At 41.7% G+C, this 23681-nt stretch overlaps 1 protein-coding gene across 1 annotated transcript; it reads left to right on the top strand.

The window, feature by feature from the left end:
- The first annotated feature begins 1460 nt into the window (after nucleotides 1-1460).
- On the top strand, nucleotides 1461-5054 carry LOC306938447 (uncharacterized protein). The gene is made up of 6 exons (XM_079522625.1): nucleotides 1461-2123; nucleotides 2733-2837; nucleotides 2925-3081; nucleotides 4067-4239; nucleotides 4358-4456; nucleotides 4565-5054. The coding sequence occupies exons 1-6, from the start codon at nucleotides 1620-1622 to the stop codon at nucleotides 4850-4852; spliced, it is 1326 nt and encodes a 441-aa protein (XP_079378751.1). The 5' UTR covers nucleotides 1461-1619; the 3' UTR covers nucleotides 4853-5054.
- The last annotated feature ends 18627 nt before the right edge of the window (nucleotides 5055-23681 follow it).

Genomic DNA, 23681 nt, shown 5'->3' with positions numbered 1-23681 from the left:
GTACCTACATTTTGTTTTGATTGCATTGTTCCACTTTTTGCTTTGGCAATGTATGTTTCCTCATGCCAATAAAGCCCTTTGAATTGAAATTGTGAGTACAATTCTTAAGACGTACTTTGTTTTAATTGGTTTCACAATTGAAATAATAAACCAGAACTTGGATGGAATTAAATTGATATGTCACGATCAATTGGATGGGTTAGGGTTCGCTCTAAATACATGGTAAACACTATGCAGACAGTTTTTAGCCTTTTCGATTTGGTGGAGATCAATCTTTGATAAACTGATGTTTATAGAATAACACCTAGTAGCCTATACTTTTAATTATATCAAGTATTAATCACAATGTTATATAACAATGCCTAAATTGTAAATTGTAATTGTCACTCACAGGGCGGACGTGCCCTATTCACCTATAGTCCGGCAGTCTTGTGGAGTGGGAAATTTGGTATATAGTCTTTTTTTATTGGCCTAAAATAATAATAATTATATCAAGTATTAATCACAATGTTATATAACAATTTGTAATTGTCACTCACAGGGCGGACGTGCCCTATTCACCTATAGTCCGGCAGTCAGGGTTGTGGAGTGGGAAATTTGGTCTTTTTTATTGGCCTAAAATATTGTCCATATACATACATTCATGAATCCAATCCTGACCGGCTGTCAGAATTGAGCAATCTTTTTCATAGAGGTTTCTTGTGACCCTACCATTAACATCCTGTATAAGGCAAAAAATATGCTTGAAATGGAGTCAGAATCATGAAAACCCCCTAGTTTGACACATGCTACTTAAAGCACAAGGAAGGTTTGACATTTTTGCCGTATATAGGATGTTGTTAATGGTGTTAATGCTGTTACCGTTAAGGAATAGGGTCACATATAAACAAAGGTAATAGAGAATGCACATCCACTCTGGCCCAGGTGCTGGACAAATGGCAATACAAGAGGAAGAAATCCACTGGTTTATTGATTCAACGTTTCGATCATGGGATCTTCTTATAGTGGAGCTGAGTTTTTCCTACCAGTGCTGCGGACTCTAGGGTCACATATAAACCTGTATATAAAAAAAAGCTCAATACTGACAGCTGGTCAATATGTTTATTAACACTGAAGTTAAAATTATGTGTTGGTCACCTGACCTGTCTCTCCTCTGCAGTGCTGGCAATCCTGTTGATTGGAATGGGCCAATGTAGAGGAGGAGGGGGGTTTGTTGTTTGGTCTTATTATACTGTGGAATCAGCTGAAGTTGTTTGTTAGGTCCATTATGATTAATAGTAAAACAAAAAAGGTGTATAACTCATAGGCCTTAGTAACTCATAGGCCTTAGTTATTCTAGCCAGGTTTGAGTTAATTGGGCTGTACCACTTACTGAGCATGTGTTATGGCATTGGTTTGTCCCACCTGTTTAAAGGCAGGCATGCTCCAGGTGAGAGAGTTTGTTTTTGGCCAGTATTATATATATTTTTTGTGCTTTGTCTTCGGCTGGCTTGCACTGTTAAGAGTTTGACATTCTAACAGTACTGTATTTTCAGAAGATTTTTTTTGCCTGATCACTTCTTAGAAGGACTTGTGGAGTGGTTCCTTATCAGTTGCTCACCTCCATAGAGAGAAAGGAGATGGTGTTGACGCCACCAGACCACTACATAACTCTCCACTATCCTGATGTTAGGAGAGTAGAGGGAGAGTTCAAAGGCTGTGAGGTGAATTTCAACAGTTATTTCTCTGTTGACTCCATCCTGAAGAAAGACAGCCCTGATTCTGGTTTATGCTGCAAAGCCTCTCAGACTCGTCTGTCAGAGGAGTCCGGTGGGTCGATCAAAGAGGAGCAGAAGCCTTATTGGTCCACAGAGAGAACTGTTGGACTGAAGATGAAGTTCACCTGGGCCTCTTCACCTGTGGACAGTGTGGACACACACTTTGTTCAATGCACAGGTGACAGTTACGGCATCTGCACAGCAGGGGGCAGCCGCAGCACAGACCATGGGCGCACTGGCGCTGCTAGACCCGCCAAGAGGACGTTCTTGAGTCAGCAAGAAAGTTTCAACCAGTGCAAAACCCACTTGGCAAAGATAGCCTTCATCCTACAAGACTCTCCAGAAAAGATGCTCACCGTATTTCAGGTAAGAAACCTCCTGCCAATCTTTTTTTATTATTTTTAAATCCATGTTTATTTGTAGCAGGTTTCAACAATGTAAGTTTAGTTTGAACATACCATTTTTTTCCATTTCTCCCTCACCCCATCCCTCCCTCCACACCAATCATTTTTAACTTTCTTTTTTTCATTTAAAGGATCACTTCACCACTTTTCAAACTATCTTCATATAATTGGTCCTCACTCCTCACTAATGTTCATGATACAATTTTAAATGGCACAATTTGTTTCTACTCAGTCTGTGTCTCTCATAGGGATGTGTGGGCAGTTCAGAAACCTATTCCTGTCAAGTTGCAATGGGAAAATGGAAGCCATTGTTCTCACGATAATAAAAATCTAAATATTTTTACAAAAAAAACCCCAATGCCCCTCCTGGATGGGTTTCTGAACTGCCCACAGCCCTCCTATGAGACACAGACAGAGTAGAAAAGAATGGTGGTAATTTATTGTGTACATTAGTGAGGACTTTATATGAAGCTGGGTTGAAAAGTGTTGCAGTGGTCCTTTAATATACCGAAAATTGTCTTAATTGCAGTCCTTGTTTGTAATTTCACCTTTCTCTCTCCTTTTTTTCCAGTTGATGGACAGACTGGAAGCTGTATTTGGGTTGGGGAGGACAAAACAAAATGAGAACAACACCAGAGTCTGCCTGTCAACCCACAAATGTTTTGTAAAAAAAAAGGTAAATAAAAAATTCATCTAATTACAATATTTCACTGCCACATTTTAAATGACTTGCTTAAATTACTTAATCTAATTTTATTTTCAGATTGCAGTTGAGCCAGGGTGCCGATGGTACTTCTGGAAACTCGATCACAGCAAAATAACGGAGAGGATGGTGGTTCGTCACTTCCAAGGCCTTCTGGAGTGGTTCCCTGAGTTCACCTCCATGGAGAGAAAAGAGATGTTGACCCCACCATCACCAGGTACCACCACACCACTACACAGGGTCAGGTACCACCACACCACTACACAGGGTCCGCTCACCCCAGTTACCACCACACCACTACACAGGGTCTGGGCACACCCCAGGTACCACCACACCACTACACAGGGTCTGGGCACACTTTAGATTCCATGCACAGACAGAAGAAGCTGTCTTTTGCGTCATTTCCGTTATTTTTTATTTTTTGTTAAAGGGGTTTCGCATGGAAGTTCAAGTGTGCCCAGGCTGACAACCCTCCACTCTCCTGAAGCTGTGTTCAAAAGACTAAGTGTTCAAAAGAGTGTGTTCAAAAGACTAAGACTAAATCAGAAATTTGCTGTCAAAAGTAAGACTAAAAGACTAAAATTTTGATCTTGGCATTTGCCACTTGAATTAAGGTGACTTGATTTGTCATCAAAAAGGGCCTGTTGACAATGCAATATTGTCAGTATTACAAAATGTAAATATTATCCGTAAAGTAATGCCTACTTGGAGTTGTAGGCATTACATTTAGTTCAAAAAATAAAGGGAAAACACTGCCCTTTTCCTTTAGTTGACACAAGTCAACAGTCTGTCTTGACTGAGAGAGAGTAGATCGGCTATTTTCACAATGTTTGCCTCAATTCTTTCGTAATATTTGGTATTATAAAAGTCATTCAATTGCCACTTTAGAAATGTGCAGATACCCTGTATACACTTACTTAAACACTGTTACCATGTTTTGTTTACTGTTGAGTGAGAAGAGGATGTTGAACATTAAGCTTATCATCGGGGGACCCCCCAAAATAATTTGGCGACCGCCCCCTGGGACCTGCAACCCCAAGTTTGGGAACCATTGCTCTACAGAAGACCTTATCGTATAGGGCCTTATTTCAGCAGTTCAGGTACCATCACTGAAGATGAAGTTCACCTGGGATTATTTTACCTGTTCTTCAGACTAGGTTCACAGGTTCAATGTACAGGTCACAGTTACTCCATCTGTACAGCAGGGGGCAGCACAGACGGTGATGACGTTGCTAGACCCACCAAGAGGATGTTCATGAGTCCTGATCCATCCAATGTTACTCGGCAAGAAACGTTCAACAAGTGCAAAACCTATATAGCAATGATTGCCTTCGTCCTACAAGAATCTCCAAAAAAGATGCTCACCTATAGTCAGGTAATAAATACACAATCCTACACACACCATCTACCTGTTTAATACATTTGATATTCAATGTGAAGTTGTCTTATTTCAGTCCTCATTTGTAATATCCCTTATTTATTTATTTTTCCAGTTGATGGACAGACTGGAAGAACTGGAAGAACCTGGGAGACCAAAATCCTTTGCGAAAAACATCAGAATCAGTTTGTCAGCCAACCCATGTTTTATCAAGGTAAATTCCTCAAATAAGAATGTTTCACTGATCAAATTCAAACGTATTAACCTCAACTCTCATCAAACTTAATCAAAATAAATGCTACCACTGTTCTTTGATTTTCAGATTCCAGCTTCCAAGTCAGAGGCCCAATGGAACTTCTGGAAACTTGATCATAGTAAAATAACAGAGAAGATGGTGCGTCGCCACTTCAAAGGAATTAAGGAGTGGTTCCCTGAGTTGACCACAGTGAGAAAGGAGTTGCTGACCACACCGTCACCACCAGACCACTACACAGCTCTCCACTCTCCTGAAGCTGTTAACAGTAGATGTGAGGTGAAGTTCAGCAGTTCTTTCTCCATTGACTCCATCTTGGAGAAGGACTGTCCCTCTGTCTGGTGCTATCCTCTGTAAGAGGAGTCCAGCGTGTCAGTCAAAGTGGAGCAGAAGCCTTGGTAACTAAGACGGAGGGACAGCACAGACATTGGCTTTCTGGTGACAATTGATGCTACATGTAGGTCCATCCAAAAATACATTGTCTCAGGAGTTCTGCACACTGTTCCTTATATTTCAACGCCAAGTATGGATTCATATTTGACCACGATATTATTCATAACTTTCACCTGTAATAACTAGCTGTACGCTACTTCACTTCATACTTATGGAATGATGTTGAGTGTTTTAATAAAAGCATTGAATTTTTCTTTTTGTATTTTCATTTATTTCCCTGAGGAAAAATGTTTTCAAAGCACTGGGGTGTCCCCAGTTTAAATATGATTATTTCTGGGGGGTCACACTCACAGCCTTGAAAAGGTTGAGAAAAGCCTATTTACAGGAATGTTTTCTGGAACATGTACGTTTCTAAGAGTGATTTAAAATATATAATGGAATCAGTGAGGCGACTTGTCTCGTGTAGACTAGCATTCCAGAGCCTATAGAGCTTGTACAGCGAAGGCCTGAACACCCTTAGCTACAAAGCATAAATTAGGGACCTTTAGAGAGCCTGGTCTAGCGACCTCAAGCCACAGGGAGGTTCATATAGGGAGGCAAGAGCTCAGAGATGTAACGAGGAGCAAGACCCTTTCGAACCATAAACTATTTTAATGGGACAGTCACAGGGGTAGTGTGGTCACGCTTAGCTATTTTCTGTGCATCTCGTGCATTTCTTTCCCCCACCAATCAATCACCATTAAAGATGGACCATGCCGTGATTTATCTTTTGTACTTTCTCTGTTTTGTATGTGTCTATGGAGTCAACATTACTCATAATAGGCCCCCCAAGTAGGGTTAGAATATTGAAATATGTCTTCCCTGTGTATTGTTTTTGTTTCAGCTGTGGGTACGGCTTCAGTTCAGGTGGATCACCTCCCACCAGGCAAATCTGAAACATAATTTTAACACTTTCTGTAAACTTTTTGAAAAAGATCTTTCTCCTAGTATGATCATAGTACCTGTTATATCATGTTTTTTTTTCACTCCAATCACGGTTCTCCATCTTTAAACATGAATTACAATGTATTCGGTGTTAGGACGCGTGTCCTGGTGTCTCCCACGAGGCTCGTGATATAACTGCAGGTTGACTGACCACTGTGATGCTGGTGCGATCGAGGTGAGCAAATATGTGTAACTATGAGATGTGTTTGCTCTTCTCTTGACGGCTCATGTAAGACACTAGGGTACACAGTGGTGTGTAGACCTTGACCCAGTGAGCCCTGATCAACTAACGCATATCAGCTGAACACACACAGGACTCTGCAGGTACATGAGCACAGAGCAGGCAGTGCTTCTCAAACCTTTTCATGTAGAGCAAGTGTTTTCAGGCCCCAACAAAATCATATTTGAACTGGAGACCCCGGCCCACCCTGACAAGCACTTGGAATTGTAGGCATTACATTTAGTTTGACTCTGTGTTGTGAGCTAGCTTGTAGATCGGCTATTTTCATACCGTTTGCCTCTTTCACACACCACACACACACACACACACTACTGTGTAGCTGAAGGCACAAATGATTTTAGTCTCTGAATGCCAAGTGTTACAACCCGGCCTAGGGGTCACCAGGTGTAACACAAAAATGGTCTCCCTCCTACCTAGTTCCCAAATATAGTCAGCCAACACCAGTTGAAAAGCCAAAGTACAGTGATTGATTTTAAAAGTTACACAGCTACATCAAATACATGGGATAAATTACCTCAGGGTGGGCACCTGTACAGAAAATACTTGTGTGCATGGAGACACATGCACAAAGCAAAAGCAAAGTTACTATATTTACCCAGGGTAACTGGACTAAGCATCAGATACTTGTTTACAGCCAGGCCCTGCTCATAGAACATTTCATGGTAGTGATTCAATGCCTTGCTCAAGGGCACTTCAGCGGTGGTAATTTTAACGTGCCGGTCCGGGGATACGAACTGGCGACCTTCCGGTATCAAGACCGCTCCGCAAACCGTTCGGCCACCACTGCCACAACACACGCACACACAGTCACATGCCTGCACAGCCACACACTAATGAACAACTAAGCATCCTGCTTTCCTTCCACATGCAGCATCCTGCTGTTATACAAGAAGCCGTCAGTGTGTTTATGACTTTATAGCCATGTCTGATGTGCTAGCGGCGCTAGCCAGCCTTAGCATCTGCCCCAAGCCACACACAACTCACTGTACTTCTCAAACCTTTCCACGTCAAGGACCCCCAAATTGATATTTGGTGGTGGAGCCAGGGACCCCCAGAAGAGAAGATATTTGTGTTCAAAGTTATTCACGATTTCCCCAAACATTTTGAAATTTAGCCAAAAAAAAGAAGAAAAAAAGAAGGTTTGATTGATTGATTGATTGAAATATGTATTAACAGTTTGCAGAATTACAGTACATTTCAAGCACAAACTCAATACAAAGGCTGTTAACTGTGAGTGGACGACCCAATTAAGCATTACACTTGTTTACAAGAGGGTCCACCATGTTCAATTCATCATAATATCAGATGTACTCACAGCACGGCACGAAATGACCTGCAAATGATGGCTCAGTCAGCATGGCAGAGATTATCATGAGGGACAAACAGCATAGGCCACTACGAGGTGTGTTAAAGGACCACTTCACCACTTTTCAACCTATCTTCATATAATAGGTCCTCACTAATAATCATGATAAAATGGCACGATTTTTTTCTACTCAGTCTGTGTCTCATAGGAGGGCTGTGGGCAGTTTAGAAACCGTCTTCCAGTGACATCATCGATGTTGCAATACGAAAATGGGAGCCATCGTTCTCACGATAATGAAAATCTAAACATTTTTGTAAAAAAATCTTGTTTAAAAAATAATCTGCCTAATGATGATGTCACTGGAAGACGGTTTCTAAACTGCCCACAGCTCTCCTATGAGACACAGACTGAGTAGAAAAAATCGTGCCATTTTATCATGATTATTAGTGAGGACCTATTATATGAAGATAGGTTGAAAAGTGGTGAAGTGGTCCTTTAAGCTATAATAACGTGCCATCTGCAGGTTGATATGATATGGTGCAACACTGTGAAATAAAACGGAAGCACTCCACCAGCTTGGTGATACCACTGCCCCGGGTCAGATTTATAGATGTCCAAATCTAATTGTGCAAATCATCCCCCCCCCCCCCCCCTCCCGCCCACCACCACACCTACGTCTCCTCTTCTTCCATGCAGAACTCTGCAGTCGTCACGGGCCACACAATCTTCCCAAGATTTTTATACTAAAATGGGTTTTTTCAGAGAGACAAATCGGGAGAAAGTCAACTTTCATACGTTCATCCTGTAACCGTAATAATGGGCCCCTGAGAACGTTTTACATTTACATTTATTGTATAAAACTCTACTGTATATAACAAAAAGCTACAAACCTATGGATAGGATTCCCACTGCCCAGTCATTTTGGGCATATATAAGCAAGAACGTTGCATTCAAATCATGTATATACTTTACGTTATTGTATTTGAATTTATTTTCATCTGATGGAGAGAAGAAAAGCTAATTTAACATTGAGGTGTCCACAATGTTTAGGTGCCCAGACTGCCCTGATTCCTTTCATTCTATGGGATTACTGAATACTGAATACCTAGCCTCTCTCTCTCTCTCTCTCTCTCTCTCTCTCTCTCTCTCTCTCTCTCTCTCTCTCTCTCTCTCCGCCTGCCCTGTGCTGCTGACTGGTCAACAGATGACAGAAACAGAGCCTATAGCAGCCTGGCAGTCGGTCAAGACGAGTATGTGACCAGCCAGCCAAGCCACAACAAAACAATCTTCTAGTCACTCATTCAGCAAATTCGGCAAATTATTTTGTAAAGAATAACACCTGTGTGAAGTGAGGGGTGCTCTTATCATCATATAGGAGGGGCTAGCGCCCCTCAAAAATGTACAATATCTGTCTGTCCCTTAGCTCTGGTCCATAGCTCTAAATGAAACGCATTAGAGCTATGGATCAGAGCTATCTGTCTCCCTGCCACATAGGCTGTACAGTATATCCATGTGGAGAGTTAAATATGGGCAGGCCTTTCATATGCCTTAAACAATACAGCTGTTTCTCTCCATATCTAAGAAGAGACCTTGAACTCCTGTTCTGTGAAAGAACTCTTGTTATACGTATCTCTGTTCCAAAAGGAGTGTCTGTCTCCAGATCATTTTTGTGAACTAAATGTAATCTAAGTGCAAGTATTTGGCCTGCGCAAAATAATGTATCTACACTAACATTTGATAACACTCGTAGTTAATCATAAATTGATCTGCACTCCTTTGCTGAATTTGTATTTTTACAGTGAAATGTGGTATCTGCATTTAAAAATAATTAACAGACAGAGCAGACAGAGCCAGACAGAGAGAGAGAGACAGAGACAGACAGACAGACAGACAGACAGACAGACAGACAGACAGAGCCAGCCAGCCAGCCAGACACAGGTGAACTCAAAAGACAATAAAGGGTATAGGGCAAGCATGGACACAGCTGACTATAGGCTTAATCACAGGGTCGAGAGATCAGATCGTTTTACACCACTCTGGGAGCAATCTGGGAACCCATTTGGTAAAAAAACAAAACAAGAAGGACTCAGTCATAATTGCCAGCTGCAGCAAGCTCTCGTTTATGAAGGTCACGGCTTCATGTTGTAGCGTTCAGAGTATGGGTTCTATGGGTACGTCTCCCATTGGGTTAGAGGTAGCCAATCATGAAAAAGTGTCCACTACGGTCGCTACTTACGTGTAAATGTTGTCCAGCCACTTTTCAAGCAGCTGGCAAAAAGGGTTCTCTTGCTCAATGCTGACAAACTGATAACAGTCAGTGACTGACACACCCCTCATAGCCAATTGATACGTTTTTATTAGTTTATGTTGGCAATAAACCTTATACACATTTGACTAATTGTGTATACATACATAGCTTCGTGTATGGAGGAGGAAATCATTTGAATTATACAACTTCCTATTATCAGTCTCAGCGAAGATATAAACGGGGTTGATGTGTTTGTTGAGTCCCCTGGAAGGTGGCTGCTGTGTTGTCATGGTGTGGCACCCACCAACATCAACCTCCATGACACCCTGTCACACCGACCAACGGTCACTCTCCTCCACGGGGGGCATACTGTATGTTCATATAAAGGCTAGATGTCTCAAGGCGGAGTCTCCGACATAGTTCACCGGCGGCCATCTTGCTGCAGTCCTATACAGTACAGTGTAGGAATAGCAAGAAAGACAAATTGCTATTTCTATCTTTGAATCAGAATGTGCAGAACGGCACGTCTGTTTATTTCACACTCTTCAATCATACTAACAACACAACACACACACCCCCACTTCCTTGTTTATCCCGAAACCCCCGCCCACTCTCTTAGGGTGAATTATGTCCCTAGAAAGTCACTACAACAGTATACTTTCTGTGGTAGCTGGTGATCAGCTCAAACAAAAATACTCATAACTGGCTCAAATTTTTACGGATTTACAAATGGTTTGGTATATTACGAACGTCATCAACGTGGCTATGATTCAGGATACGTATCTGCTTAATGTTACTTTTTATAATAACGTCATATAACAGCATATAAGTATGCTGACGTCTCTGACGTTTATAACAAACCAAACCGTTTGAAAATCGGTTGAAAATTGACATAATGTTATGAGTGAGCGAGCTGGACTGCAGCAATATGGCCGCCACGTAGCGACGTCGCTCTCCATTGGCCAGCAGTGTGGTTGAGCCATCTAGCCTTTCTACTGTATCTACGCATTCATTAGTCCGACGTACCAATAGTCCGCGTGCGGTTAGGGTTAGCAATGTCGGATTATTTATTGGGACGTGCATGGACTAATTTACTAACTTAACTATCTTTAAGCTGTGTGGAGGAGTTACAGCTCCGTTTGGTTTGTTTGGTGTTCAAAAGGCGTGCGACCCTGGACGTCCTCTTCTTATATGTGAAAAGATGTGGAAAGCAAACAAGGACTTTGCTCTGCTCCAGTTCACTGAACTGCACTGGTGTCCTTGTTGCCCTGTTGACTCTCCTCTCCTGTGAACCATTTTTAGAGTGTCCACCCCAACTCTTTCACTACAACTTTGGGTGAAAGAGCTATATTTAAAAAGTAATATATTATGTACAGCGGTTTTGCCAATGTGAGACTGGTATACAAAACGAACAGCACATACTGGTGTGTCGCCTCACACAAGATATCAGAGTGAAATATGGACATGAGGGTATTGATTTGAGCTCACTCTTTGTGGGCACTAACAGAGAGACTTTGCGTATGCTACATGCCTGCCTGTCACTTGTGGAGCAATAGAAAGCTCCTGTTGTAAAGGGATTCTGTATTGTGTATTGTATATTTGAATGTATTGTACCTTTTAAAGTTTTTGATTCATGGGTTTTTTATTATTGTTTGGACCCAATGTTGTATACATTTGTGTCAATAAAGTAACTAACTAACTACTATTTTCTTATACAAGACAACAACAGCAACACTATGAATTAGGCGTCCACACATAACAAGACCTGCAACTGGTCACAGTTAGTTAAGAATCGGTTGATGCTCCGTTGAAAGCACACCAATAAAGTTTTATAGCACATGTATTAACGGATTAATAACTCCTGTGTGCGATAGTTGGGTGACCTTTGATTTTTAGGCGATAACAGTAATGTTTTGGTTGGGTTTGGATGACCTTGTTTTGAGTCAATGAGTACCGTATAATATGGCATGGCTGCTTAAAAAAACAATTAACAACAAGGCTACCATCCATGTCCAGAAAGGACAGTAACATAATTATTAACAAAGATAAAGTCAGCAATGAGGTAAACATACAATCAAGATGCTCCATTTTCACTTTTTTTGTTTTCTGATAATTAGTTAGTTATTAAAGCTGGCACATAGCCTATATACTGTAGTTACCTCGTTCAAAGTGTTGCATGGCTTTCACTTCAGCCTGAAATGTCATACAATCTAATCTGCACAACGCATTGCATAGAGATGCGGCGTGCGTCTTTAGATTTGCTATTTTCACTGCACAACAACAATGGGTGTGTGTAGGTCGACGTGTATGGAACACATTCCATAGGCTGCGCGCTGCAGGAGGTGCCAGCTAAATGCATGACATTATGCAGAAAATGAAAAAGAAGCATAAATACAGGGTTCAGCACATGGAGGTGAAAACGTGCCTTGTGGATCTGCTACTTTTGATGCTTTGTGTGGTTTTGATGCTTTGGTATGATCAAGTAGGCCCTGAGGTACGAAAAAACGTGAAATAGGGAGATCCCAACAATACAGGCAACGGTTATAGGTCTGTCCATCATCACATTTTCAGCCAACGTTCTTGACTGACTTTGTGACTTTGGTCGTGGATGTTATACATACTTCGGTGTTTATTTAATTACCCCCTCCATAAATCCCTCAACTGTCCATGATTCTACTCCGGGAAAACCACAGCGGGCTATGGTGTATGGAACGCCGTGTCCTGTGGTTTTTGGTATGTGACGAGTCTGACGACAGGAGGAGTTATTAAAGTAAAACATTAGTTAGTAAAACATAAAGCTCCTCCAGTCCCTTATTTCGGACCCCATCATTGGCTCTCAATTTCCCACACCTTTCCCCCATCTCATATGCCATCCACATGTGCTCCCCGCACCACGGCCCCACCACCATTCCTGTCAAATCTCTCCATTGCTAAGCCCCATTAACTTATAAGGTTATACTCCTGCAGGGGACTGGGGTCCCCATGCGGCCCCTCCTCTCACAGAAACAGCTGCGTCTCCATGTTTATATACAGTATAAACCCCCCCCCTTTTCTTTTTACTCTCAGCGTACCGGCTCGTTTCCGTGTGCGAGCGGGACCAGTGAAAACACGGTTCCCACCTGTGACGCAGCAGGCTGTGTTATCCCAGTCACCCCTCTGCACAGGGACGAGGGTGTTAGAGGGGCAGGGGCTGAAATCCCATAAGAGGGGGCACTTTTGGACCAAAATAGCAGATCGACAAGCTCACAACGCGTCGCAGCGCGACGCGTTGAGAGCTTGTAGATCAGCTATTTTCGGGGCGCAACCCAGCACTCTTTAGCTAGTGGAGAAGCGGTGTAACGACATTGGATTTCTGAACAAATTTGTTCAACGCAAAATACTGTGTTCAAGTTCAGGAGACTTCGGGGGAAAAAAGCAATTCTCCTGAATGCTGCCTTCCGGTATGGCATGGAAAGGAGTGGCATTCACCATGTAGTACATGCATGCGTGGTCTGGAAAGGGCAGTTGTTTTACAGACGGGTAAAAGGGCAGGGGCTGAAGCCCCCTTTGATGTCTATGTGTGCACGTCCCTGCCTCTGCACGTCGCCGGACTCAAATATTTAACTTAAATATTCAATTCTGTCCGTTAAGGAAAAGAGATGGAATTCAAAATGTAGGCCTACTTGAGTAAAAGTACAAAAGTATTTGCATCAAAATGTATACTTAAAGTACCAAAAGTAAAAGTAGCCTATACTCATTGTGTATGTCCCATTTCAGTATTAAAATCTTTTGAAAATAGCCGATCTACAAGCTCACAATGCGCATTGTGAGCTTGTACAATATTTAGAACCAAGATGTAATGGAGTAAAAGTATTGGAAATTGGAAATACTCAAGTAAAGTACAGATAGTCCTTGAGGCAGTTCCAGGGGGTCCCCAGCTAAATGATAGTTTGGAACCAAATGGGCCCTATTGGTCTGTAACTCTGAGAGTGTACAAATGGAACCAAATGGACCCGTTATGTACACTCTCAGAGTTAAATTAGCATTGATTTTACAATATAAATTGGGGTCTCAGAGATAGAAATGCCATTAAATGGGGGTCCGTAGAATGAGTTGATAACACTGACGAAGGCCACACAGGCCGAAACGCGTTCGTTATCAACGTCAGAGGTAAATAAATTCATATCAAAAGGACATACAATGAGTGCTGGCATTTTCTTCATTTCAACTTGTATATTCGAGCCTTGCACCTTAAGAACTTTATTCTAACCTGGAGTGTTGCGGGTTGTCTGCTTCGGCAGTACTTTCTTGCTCAGGTCCGTAGAATATTGCATGTCAAACTGAGGGTCCTCAGTCCATTACAAATTTACAATGGTTGAGAATCACTGCTAGAGCCGTAAGAATCTTCTCTTATGGGGGTCCCTGGCATGCCTTTTTAAATGGGGGTCCGCAGGCGGGATGAGTGTCAATTTGGGGGTCCTGGACATGAAAAGGTTTGGGAACCACTGCAGACCTGGCCCCTTTCACTGCATACAGGATGCATGGTCCGCGGGATAAGCTTTTCGTCTGCGTGGCCCGTTTTGCTTTAATAATAGGCTACTCTGGAGGTAAGTAAGTGAAGTATGTAGTAATATTTTACTTCTCTCAGAGAGAGATCTCACAAAGTGCTTTTCATGCAACAGAAATAAAAACATCAAAAACATTCTAAAAAAACACAAAAGTGTACACGACACGTGCATCTCAGGAAAACCTAAACATTTCACACCTGCAGAGGAGAAGCTCGGTGACATTCCCCAAATGCTTGTTGGAACAGTAGTGTTTTTAGGTGGTTAATTAAAAAACATCCACAGACACTGCAGCTCTCGAAGAGCTGAGGAAGGGCATTCCAGAGTCTGGGCTCGACCGGCTTGAAAGGCTCTGTCACCTTCTGTGATTAACCTGAGCAAAAACAACACACAATAAACAGGACATATCAGGTTGAAACACGTGTGTTGCTCTTTGTGGAAAGGATGTGTCGCATGCTGCTGCTTTCTCAGTGTGAGACTTGAGACTGTTGTTAAATCTACGGTGTTCTGCTTTGCAGTGCTTTTTTGCCAGGTGCTTGAAAAGTGGAGAAGTAGCAATTGTAGTCCATGCAGGCCGTGGACATGCCAAACCTCAGATGTTTTCCTCCAGAGATATACAACCACAGGCTAATTAGCGGCTGCTGCACTTCAGTAATGGGTTTGACCTTATCTGCTGAGATGACCTATTGCTGGAACGGCCTGCGCTGGCAGGTCAGCGTGATTCTGTCTCCAGCCCCCAACGGTGCTGTTTTGGAAAGCATGTTGTGTTGATTTATAGTTTTAGTCAGTCTTTTGAATTAAAAAAAATAAATTAGCTTTAGTCATATTTTAGTTGTCTGAAATGTTTTCGTTTTTTGTCTAGTTGTAGTCGACTAAAATGTCATGAGATTTTACTCGACTAAATCTACAGTTGATTTTGTAGACTAAAATGTATTTTGGCGGACCTTGATGGCGTCGTAATGGTACATTTTACACTTGGTTGCAGGCTGAAAATAGCCGATCTATACAAGCTCATAACGTGTTGCAGCACACTGGAGGAGAGATTTAAAAAAAAAAACATGCACACACAATAAAATCGAGGGGAATTTAACCAGAACCGAGTCTTATTTGATAAGTAATGCAATTAGAAAACAGGCCAGAATCAGTTTAGTCTGCTGCGCTGCCTACTAATGCAATTCAATTTGTTAGGTGTTTTTTATTGCAGGGCTGGATGTTATTTGATCATAGTGTCAAGACATGGGTGATCTAGTGCAGTGGTTCTCCAATCGGCACACAGTAGTATCATCAGTGTTTAAATGGAACGTGTCCATTTGGTTCCATTTGTACGCTCTCAGAGTTACAGACACATAAGGGTCCATTTGGTTCCTAATAGTTAGGATGATTGATTGTTAGTAATTATCAATCTTTTTTTCTTTTGGCTGGAGACCCCCTAGAACTCCCTCCCCCAAGGGCCCCTAGGGGTCCCCGGACCACACTTTGAGATGTGGGTCTGTGCTAGCTGTGGTGATATACAGTAGAAGGGTCTGTGCAGTGGACCCCGATGTGAACATCGGCCCTCTGAGAGGATTAGATGGAACACATGCAGCTGAAGTCCACTCGCTCATTGTTTACCTATACTGTATGTCTTCTGCTATAAGGGAAGGCTTATGCAATGCTCTCTCTCTCTCTCTCTCTCTCTCTCTCTCTCTCTCAAACTCTTTCAAACTCTCTCTTTCTCTTTCACATTCCATCTCAATTCAATTCCAATTCCAATTCAATAGAGCTTTACATGGCCATGAGAAACCATATGTTTACATTGCCATGGCAAAAGTGAAATAATTAACAAATTAAGAAAAGTGCAATTAAAAATAAATTTGAAAGAGCATGCATTGCAACTATACTATCTCTCTCTCTCTCTCTCTCTCTCTCTCTCTCTCTCTCTCTCTCTCTCTAACTCACTCCCTCCATGGCATGCTGTGAATTCATACAACTGTTGAATCCCTTGTTATGAAACCGTGTGCCGATGAGAGCTCTGGGAGCGTATAAGGTTCATTATGTGGCAGCGGTGGCCGAACGGATAGCGGAGCGGTCTTGATACCGGAAGGTCGCCAGTTCGAATCAGCTGTCCGACACGTTAAAATTACCACCGCTGAAGTGCCCTTGAACAAGGCATTGAACCACTACGATGAAATGTGTTCTATGAGCAGGGCCTGGCTGGAAACAAGTTCTTGAGCTTAGCCCAGATACCCTGGGTAAATATAGTAATCATTTCATTTCATTTCATTTCATTTCATTAATGTATCAGGTACCCACTGGCATGTCTTGAGCTGTCCATTTAGCTCTGAGAGCATACAAACAAATGTAACCAAATGTAAGGGTCCATTTGGTTGATTTGTAAGCATGCATGCTCTCATGTGTGACACATTTGCATGGTAATAGGGTAGATCTTCTGATTAAGCTCATTCCAGAACAGCATCCTTGGATCATGAGCTATATTACCCACTAAATACCATTTAAAATACCAACATTGTCCGCTAATGTTCCCCTCAGAATAGGGATGCTATAGGGTTCAAGAGGTTAAAAATTAGCCTACAAACAAACGAAAGTTCCTATCACACAAAGATTTGGTGGTCTAGCTGGTCCCCCTCTAGTAACTCCGAGGACCTCTTTTCCCCCTACACCAAATCTATTCGCCGAAAATAGCTTGCAGATTACAGTTCTATTTTCGAATGTTTGCTTATGACGACATGCCCAGAATAGGGACACCGGGGCCTGGGGGTTTATTTGGTTAGCTGTCCTCATGTCTGGTAAACTTGGAACAGAATTAATGTCACCCTGACTAATTTTTGCCCACATCACAGTCTTGCAATAAATCAAATCACATTCATGCATTCTTTGAACAAAGAGGTCTTCAACAGAAGCCATTATTATGCCCACTTCCAAGAGAATGTGTCAGCTGATATGTAATGTGGTTACGTGATGCCATGTGATTTTTCTTTTAGTACAAAATTGCATTCATATTATAATCATTAAGATTGTTGAACCAGCAATTTTGTGTTCTTTGTTTAACCACTTAAGGCATAAGTGCTAATAAAAAAAAACAATATTGCCAATATTGTCTCATAATTGAGCCCTATTTTAAGCTTTGGCTATTTGAACATAGCAGATCGAGCTTGTGGATCTGCTACTTTTGAGGCTTTTGTGTGATGCTGTGGTATGATCAAGTAGGGCGGTATAATTTACGAACAAACGCAAAACGTTAGAATATGGAGATATGAGGTTTCAGCCCAACAGCAACGAGATCTATAAGCTCACATACAGCCTTGTGAGGACGTGCCATTGTTACACATCCTGCAATATCCTGCAATATTGTTCCATCTAGGGATGCACAAATCGGAATTGGCCATATCGGCCACAAAAATGCCATATCGGTATCGGAATGGTCTCAAAATAATACAGATTATTTAACCGGTTTTCACCAGCAAAAATGAAAAATGTAAAAAAATCATCAATGAGTTCAATATGAATAAAAAGTGTCTAGAACCTCTAGTCTAGAACAAAAGCCAAATCAAATGTGATGTAAAATCTTAAGTAAAAATAAACTTTACATTTTTCTACATTTAATTTGTGTACTCATCTCATTCAGTAGTCATTCAGTTGTGAAAACACACTTTGAAAAGAGTATAGGCTATTTATTGATTTATTTCATACTTTATTAACAGGCTTTGGGCCAAGCCCCTAGGGTCTGCTTGTTTCCATTGTGGTGGAATCGGAGATCGGATATCGGTCATAATTTCATAATCGTGCATCCCTAGTTCCATCTGCATTAACCCCCCCCCACAATAATAATGGTAAAATGGTAAATGGTAAATGGTGCATTTATATAGCACCGCCCTTTATCCAAGGCGCTTTACATAGATTGTGCATCAATTCACCCATTCACACATACATTCATACACCGATGGTGGCAGAAACCATGAAAGGCACTAGCCAGCACATCGGGAGCAATTTGGGGTTCAGTGTCTTGCTCAAGGACACTTCGACACTAACTCTGGGGGAGCCCGGGTTCGAACAGGCAACCTTGCGGTTACCATCCAGCCACTCTACCCCTGAGCCACGGTAAATAGCCATGGTAAATAGCGCTTTTATATAGCGCTTTTATACAACAGCTTTACATAGATTGTGCATTACATTCACCCATTCACACACCGATGCTGGAGGAAACCATGCAAGGCACCAATAATCTGCACATTGGGAGCGAGACTCTAGGGTCTAGAGTCTAGCTTTCACCCCCCCAGTGTGTCACCTTTGAACCCAATCGCTGACAACCCAAACAAACATTGTCCTTAAGGTATTACTGTTTGATGAAGGCTTGTCATAAATCCGCTACATTAACCAGACTGTCTGGTGACTCAGTAACTCACTACAGCAACATGAAATATAAAGGCCGCAATCTTATCACGGTCGTTACGGCTCCTTATTGAAGAGAAATCAATTTCAAATAGACTTCGGTCTCAAAGGGAGGGAGCTGTACGGAAATGGCCCGGAGCCGGGAATACTATTGGTGGGATTAAACCGCTTAAATTGGCATTATGTAACTTTATTTCTTCTATTGAGACATTTAGGATTGTGTCAAAAAATTGTGAGCTCATAGATCTGCTATTTTAGCCTTTATTTATTTATTTTTGCCTATAATGCCATGCCCATATTATGCCATATTCAAAGTGGTTAATTGTAAGATCCCAAAGGCCTTGGAGTGACATCACATGAGATACCATATTTTATAGAAGTAATTAACAGCTAATTTACAGCCCAATAAAAAGGCTGTAGACAGGGTTTGTCTACCGACCTATAATGACCTATAATTTATGTAGCTCATGGCACTAACTAGAAAATGTGCCCCTCGAGGCACAGGTCTCCAACCGGATAGGAGCGTTTTTTTTACTCTGAACCCGATTGCTCCCGATGTGCAGGTTGGTGCCTTGCATGGTTTCCCCGGCATCGGTGTGTGAATGGGTGAATGTCATTTTGCACAAACTCTGTAAAGCGCCTTGGATAAAGGCGCTATTTAAATGCACCATTTACCATTTTCCATTTCTTCCTTGGCCTAGTGGGAATGTGTGTGCAAAACTTCATGGAAATCACACGTGTTCATGATTTGCGGCAAATTTGTTCAAAACGGAGCACTCCTGCGAACTTTGGAAGCCAATCTTAGCCAATCAGGATGGAGTATGAAAAGCCTGAAAGACCTGTTTCGTTTAATGGCTATATGTGTACCAATTTGCGTGATGTTTGGGCAAAATCTGTAGGTGTACTGTCAAAAAATCTGCCTCCTGGTGGCGCGATTAGCTGTCCACAGACGGACACACGGACTGACATCTAACTGATCTATCCAGCAGGACCTTAAGGCCATCTGAACAGTGTCTAATGGGTCATTCCTTGGATCAGGTTAATCACCAAAGGTGACAGAGCCTTTCAGTCTGTAGCTTCCTAGCCTCGGAAACTGCAGGTGTTTAGCTCACAGACTCTGGAATGCTCTTCCTCGGCTCTTTGAGAGCTGCAGCGTCTGTGTACATTTTTAAGAAATTAGCAAAAACATGCGCAGAGCAAGTTCTGTCAGGAAAATCAGTGCAGTTGCTGGCGGCCGTCCATTGGGCTGCCTCTACTCCACATCCATTCATCCAATCACACACTCATTCCATTCTCAGACCACATTATTTAATCTGCAAGTTCTGTCAGGAAAATCAGTGCAGTTGCTGGCGGCCGTCCATTGGGCTGCCTCAACTCCACGTCCACATCCACTCATCCAATCAATCTGGTAGTTTGCACTGCTCATTCCTGCTTGCTTTTTGCTGCTACTGCTGCTGCTGCACACACCACTGCTTTCTTGCTAAGACACTGCTGCTTACCCTCCACCACCCCAGCTACCACCTGTTGTTTTGGATCTGCTGTTTATGTACGGGGGATTTCGAAGTCCCTGTGATCGGGACTGATGCGCTTTATCAGAGTACATAAAAGCAGATCCTATTCATCGCCAAACCATAATAAATATATTGCTCATTTTATATTCAATAAAAATGTATTCCATCCATTCATGAGTTGTCCTGACTAAACACTTAAAAACAACAAGCATTTGGTGAATGTCATTGAGTTTCTCCTCCAGGTTGTGAAATGTGTCTGCAGCTGTTTTGTTTTCCAGCGTACAGTGTGTATTTGTGTTGTTTCTAATAATTATAATGTTTTGCTGTTTTTATTGCTATTGAGCACCTCGTGAGTGGACCTTTTCGGGCACATGATCACATTTTCCCAAGGCTGGTGTGGTCATCACCCACCCAGTGTCGGACTGATCTTACTATATGCTGCTAAATAGAATAATGCAATAATAGAATAGATTAGAATAGAAGTCAATAATTTAATTATGAAAGAAGTCTGAGTGAATAATTCAATATGAAAGATATAGGTCAGAGGGTTGGCGGTGGCTCAGGAGGTAGAGCAGGTCGTTTTTGGAGCAGGGAGTGTTAAATGACCGAGGCTGGCAATTCTGGTGTTATCTGTCACTTGATTTTAATAACTGTTTGAAGAAGTAATCTGGTGTTTGATTTGAAATTATGTTTCTAACAAACATGAGGACACTGCAATGAAGTTTGTATTTAACAGATAACCAGGACAGGCGTGTATGCATATGCATATACAATATACAATATTTGTGCGAGTAGAACAATGAAGTACCAGTCTGGCAGCTCGGTTCTGAACAAGTTGTAGTTTGTTCAGGTCTGCTTGAGTCGCCGCTGACCATACAACTGGACAATAATAAAGGTGACAGAACACCAATGACTATCACTTGACCCCATGCCTTTTGACTCAAAGGCTTGATCAGCTTTCAGGAAGAAACAAAAAATACACAGGGAAGACCTTTATTTAAATTCTCGGAGAGACCATTGAGGGAACCCCTCATTTACAATGATGCTGAGATTACATACAAAAAACAGTAATACAACAACAATATTAGTTACAACAAACCGTTAATACAATTATATATTCAGCAATCAGTTAAAACAGCAACATACAGGTGATGGACGGTTATTTAGTAAATTCCTAAAATGACCAATTGATGCCAGTTTAAATTCTTGTTGCAAGACATTCCAAGAATCAGGTGCACCGATGCTGAAAGCAGCCTTTCCAAGTTCAGAGTTGGCAAAAGGGACCAGAAGGCCTAGCCAATCACTTGAGCGAGTTACAATGCGACTAGGTTTCTGATGTAACATGGATGAAATATATGATGGTAATTTCCCGACCAGGGCTTTATATATGAAGAGGTGCCAGTGATTATTGCGTCTTTCAGTCATAGAAGACCAGCCCACATTATCATATAGGGTACAGTGATGAGTATCGTAGCTGTCTCCAGTAATAAACCTCATATTAAATCCTCGTAATAAACATATTTTAATATTTGAATATAGTGTATAGACTATTAGAGTAATGCTAACTCCATTACACATACAAAACAGAAAACGTACAAAAATCACGGCACGACCATCTTTAATCTCTGACTGGAAAATACAAGATTTACACAGCAAGAGTACATTCAGACAGTAGAAATGAAACGAACAACACTCCCCAGGTTTCACTGTGAGGCTTGATCATTCTGACTAGACATGTATGTGTACTACGTGACATCTGGCAGCTTCCCTGTCATGTGTGTCTGAATCACTGCAGGGTCCTTGCACGTTGTTTCATCACATTGAAACTGAACGGGGCCAGTTCCATCTAGTCAATAGGGCATGCAGAACCAAGACAAAGGAATCTGCTCTTTACGTATTTGGGAGGGGCATATAGAGAGTAAGGAGGAATGCTCAAACTATTTCATTGACAAAATATTTCCCCGGGCCTCTAGTCTACGGCAAAGACATGCTTGTATTACATCATAAACGGTTTGTTTACTCCCCCTGTATGAAGTCTTTTTTTAAACGACATAATATTTTGCCATCATTGCCATATTGGTCTTGTCGGATGGAATCTCAAACTGTTACTTTTCAGGATTCAAATTCCCCACAAAATTGACACTTTTTGTGACTCTGTAGTATGATCAAGTAGGGCATTAATTGATGAAGAAACACAGAAAGTTAAAATATGGACAGCAACGATATCATATTTTTGTATGTATATTACTTAAAAATGTAATCAATCAAGGATGGATACAACTTATATGGTCTATTTGTAGTGAGCTGTTGGAGTCATAAAGCTAACGGGAGTAGTTTGATCAAACACTGAGTGACTGATTTCTTGATTTGTATCTGATAAAACATATACAACCGTCTGGGGAATGAATGGGCAGGGTTGCCATCATGGGCTTGTTTTCATAGACCCTGTTGCTTATTTCTCTTGCAAAATCTGGCAACACTGGAGAGAGGGGGTCACTGGTTATGTGAGGATGAGGAGCCGAACAATGTTTATATGAATTGGACAACAATATCTAATTCAGCCTTTAGTTTGTGTCCTTGCTAAAACATGCACACGTACAGTTTCTCTTTTTTACTTGTTCGCTCTTTCTTGCACTCTATCCCTATTTGTTTGCTGTGATTGCTGTTTGATGTTATAGCTGCTGCATTGTCAGAATGTATTGAAAGGATAGCCCCTTGAGATGTGGCATCTCATTTTAGAGGGGGTCCTTCAGACACAGGGGTCCCGTGTCTGAAGGAAGCCAAACAAAAATAAGTTTGACTCTTACCGGTATGTACCACTACCTGTACACAAGATGTAACAATAAAGTACATGAACCTCCTTTAGCTTAATGACCTCTCAATATATGCTTGCAGAGCCTCTGCCCTTGCTAAATGTGTTATACCCAGGGGTGTAGTGGGGGAGCGCCATCCCCCCACTTCTCTTACGTCTGAAATTATTTTTTGGGCAAAAATATGTTTTTTGACTTGTCATTGACTTTTATGATACGATTAAGCATTGTAAAATCTGTTTCTAAACAGGCATATTTTAATAGTGTGCGTTGCGCACGTGCACGCAAATGCACGTGCATGTGTGCGCGCACGCGTCTTATGGGGCGTCCCCCCACTTCGAAAAGTAGCACTACAAGACTGGCTATACCTCACTGTCTCTAGACTGTTTAAATTCAGGGCGGGAATCCTTTTTGGTGTTTTAAGCATTATGCTATACTTTAGCTATTGAAAAACAGCAGATCTACAAGCTCATAGTGTGGCATCGAGTGCCGCGCTACGAGCTTGTAGATCTGCTATTTTTGAAAAATCTTGAAAATGTGGCACAAATCTTATATATTCTTTCACAGTGAATGTTTTTAACTCAAATCTTTGTTTCTGGGAGGGGTCCCTCCCTGGAACAACATATTTTCAGATGGGGGTCGGCGGCCAATTACATATCATTCTGGGGGTCCTTGACATGAAAAAGTTTGAGCAGAGAAACATAGCTTTTTCAGAAAACTGTCATGATTTAGAAGACATTTTTAGAATCTATAGTCTCAG

Source organism: Electrona antarctica (genome assembly GCF_951216825.1).
Source record: "Electrona antarctica genome assembly, chromosome: 15".
Lineage (NCBI taxonomy): Eukaryota > Metazoa > Chordata > Actinopteri > Myctophiformes > Myctophidae > Electrona > Electrona antarctica.
This window is presented reverse-complemented; position numbering and strand designations above follow the sequence as displayed.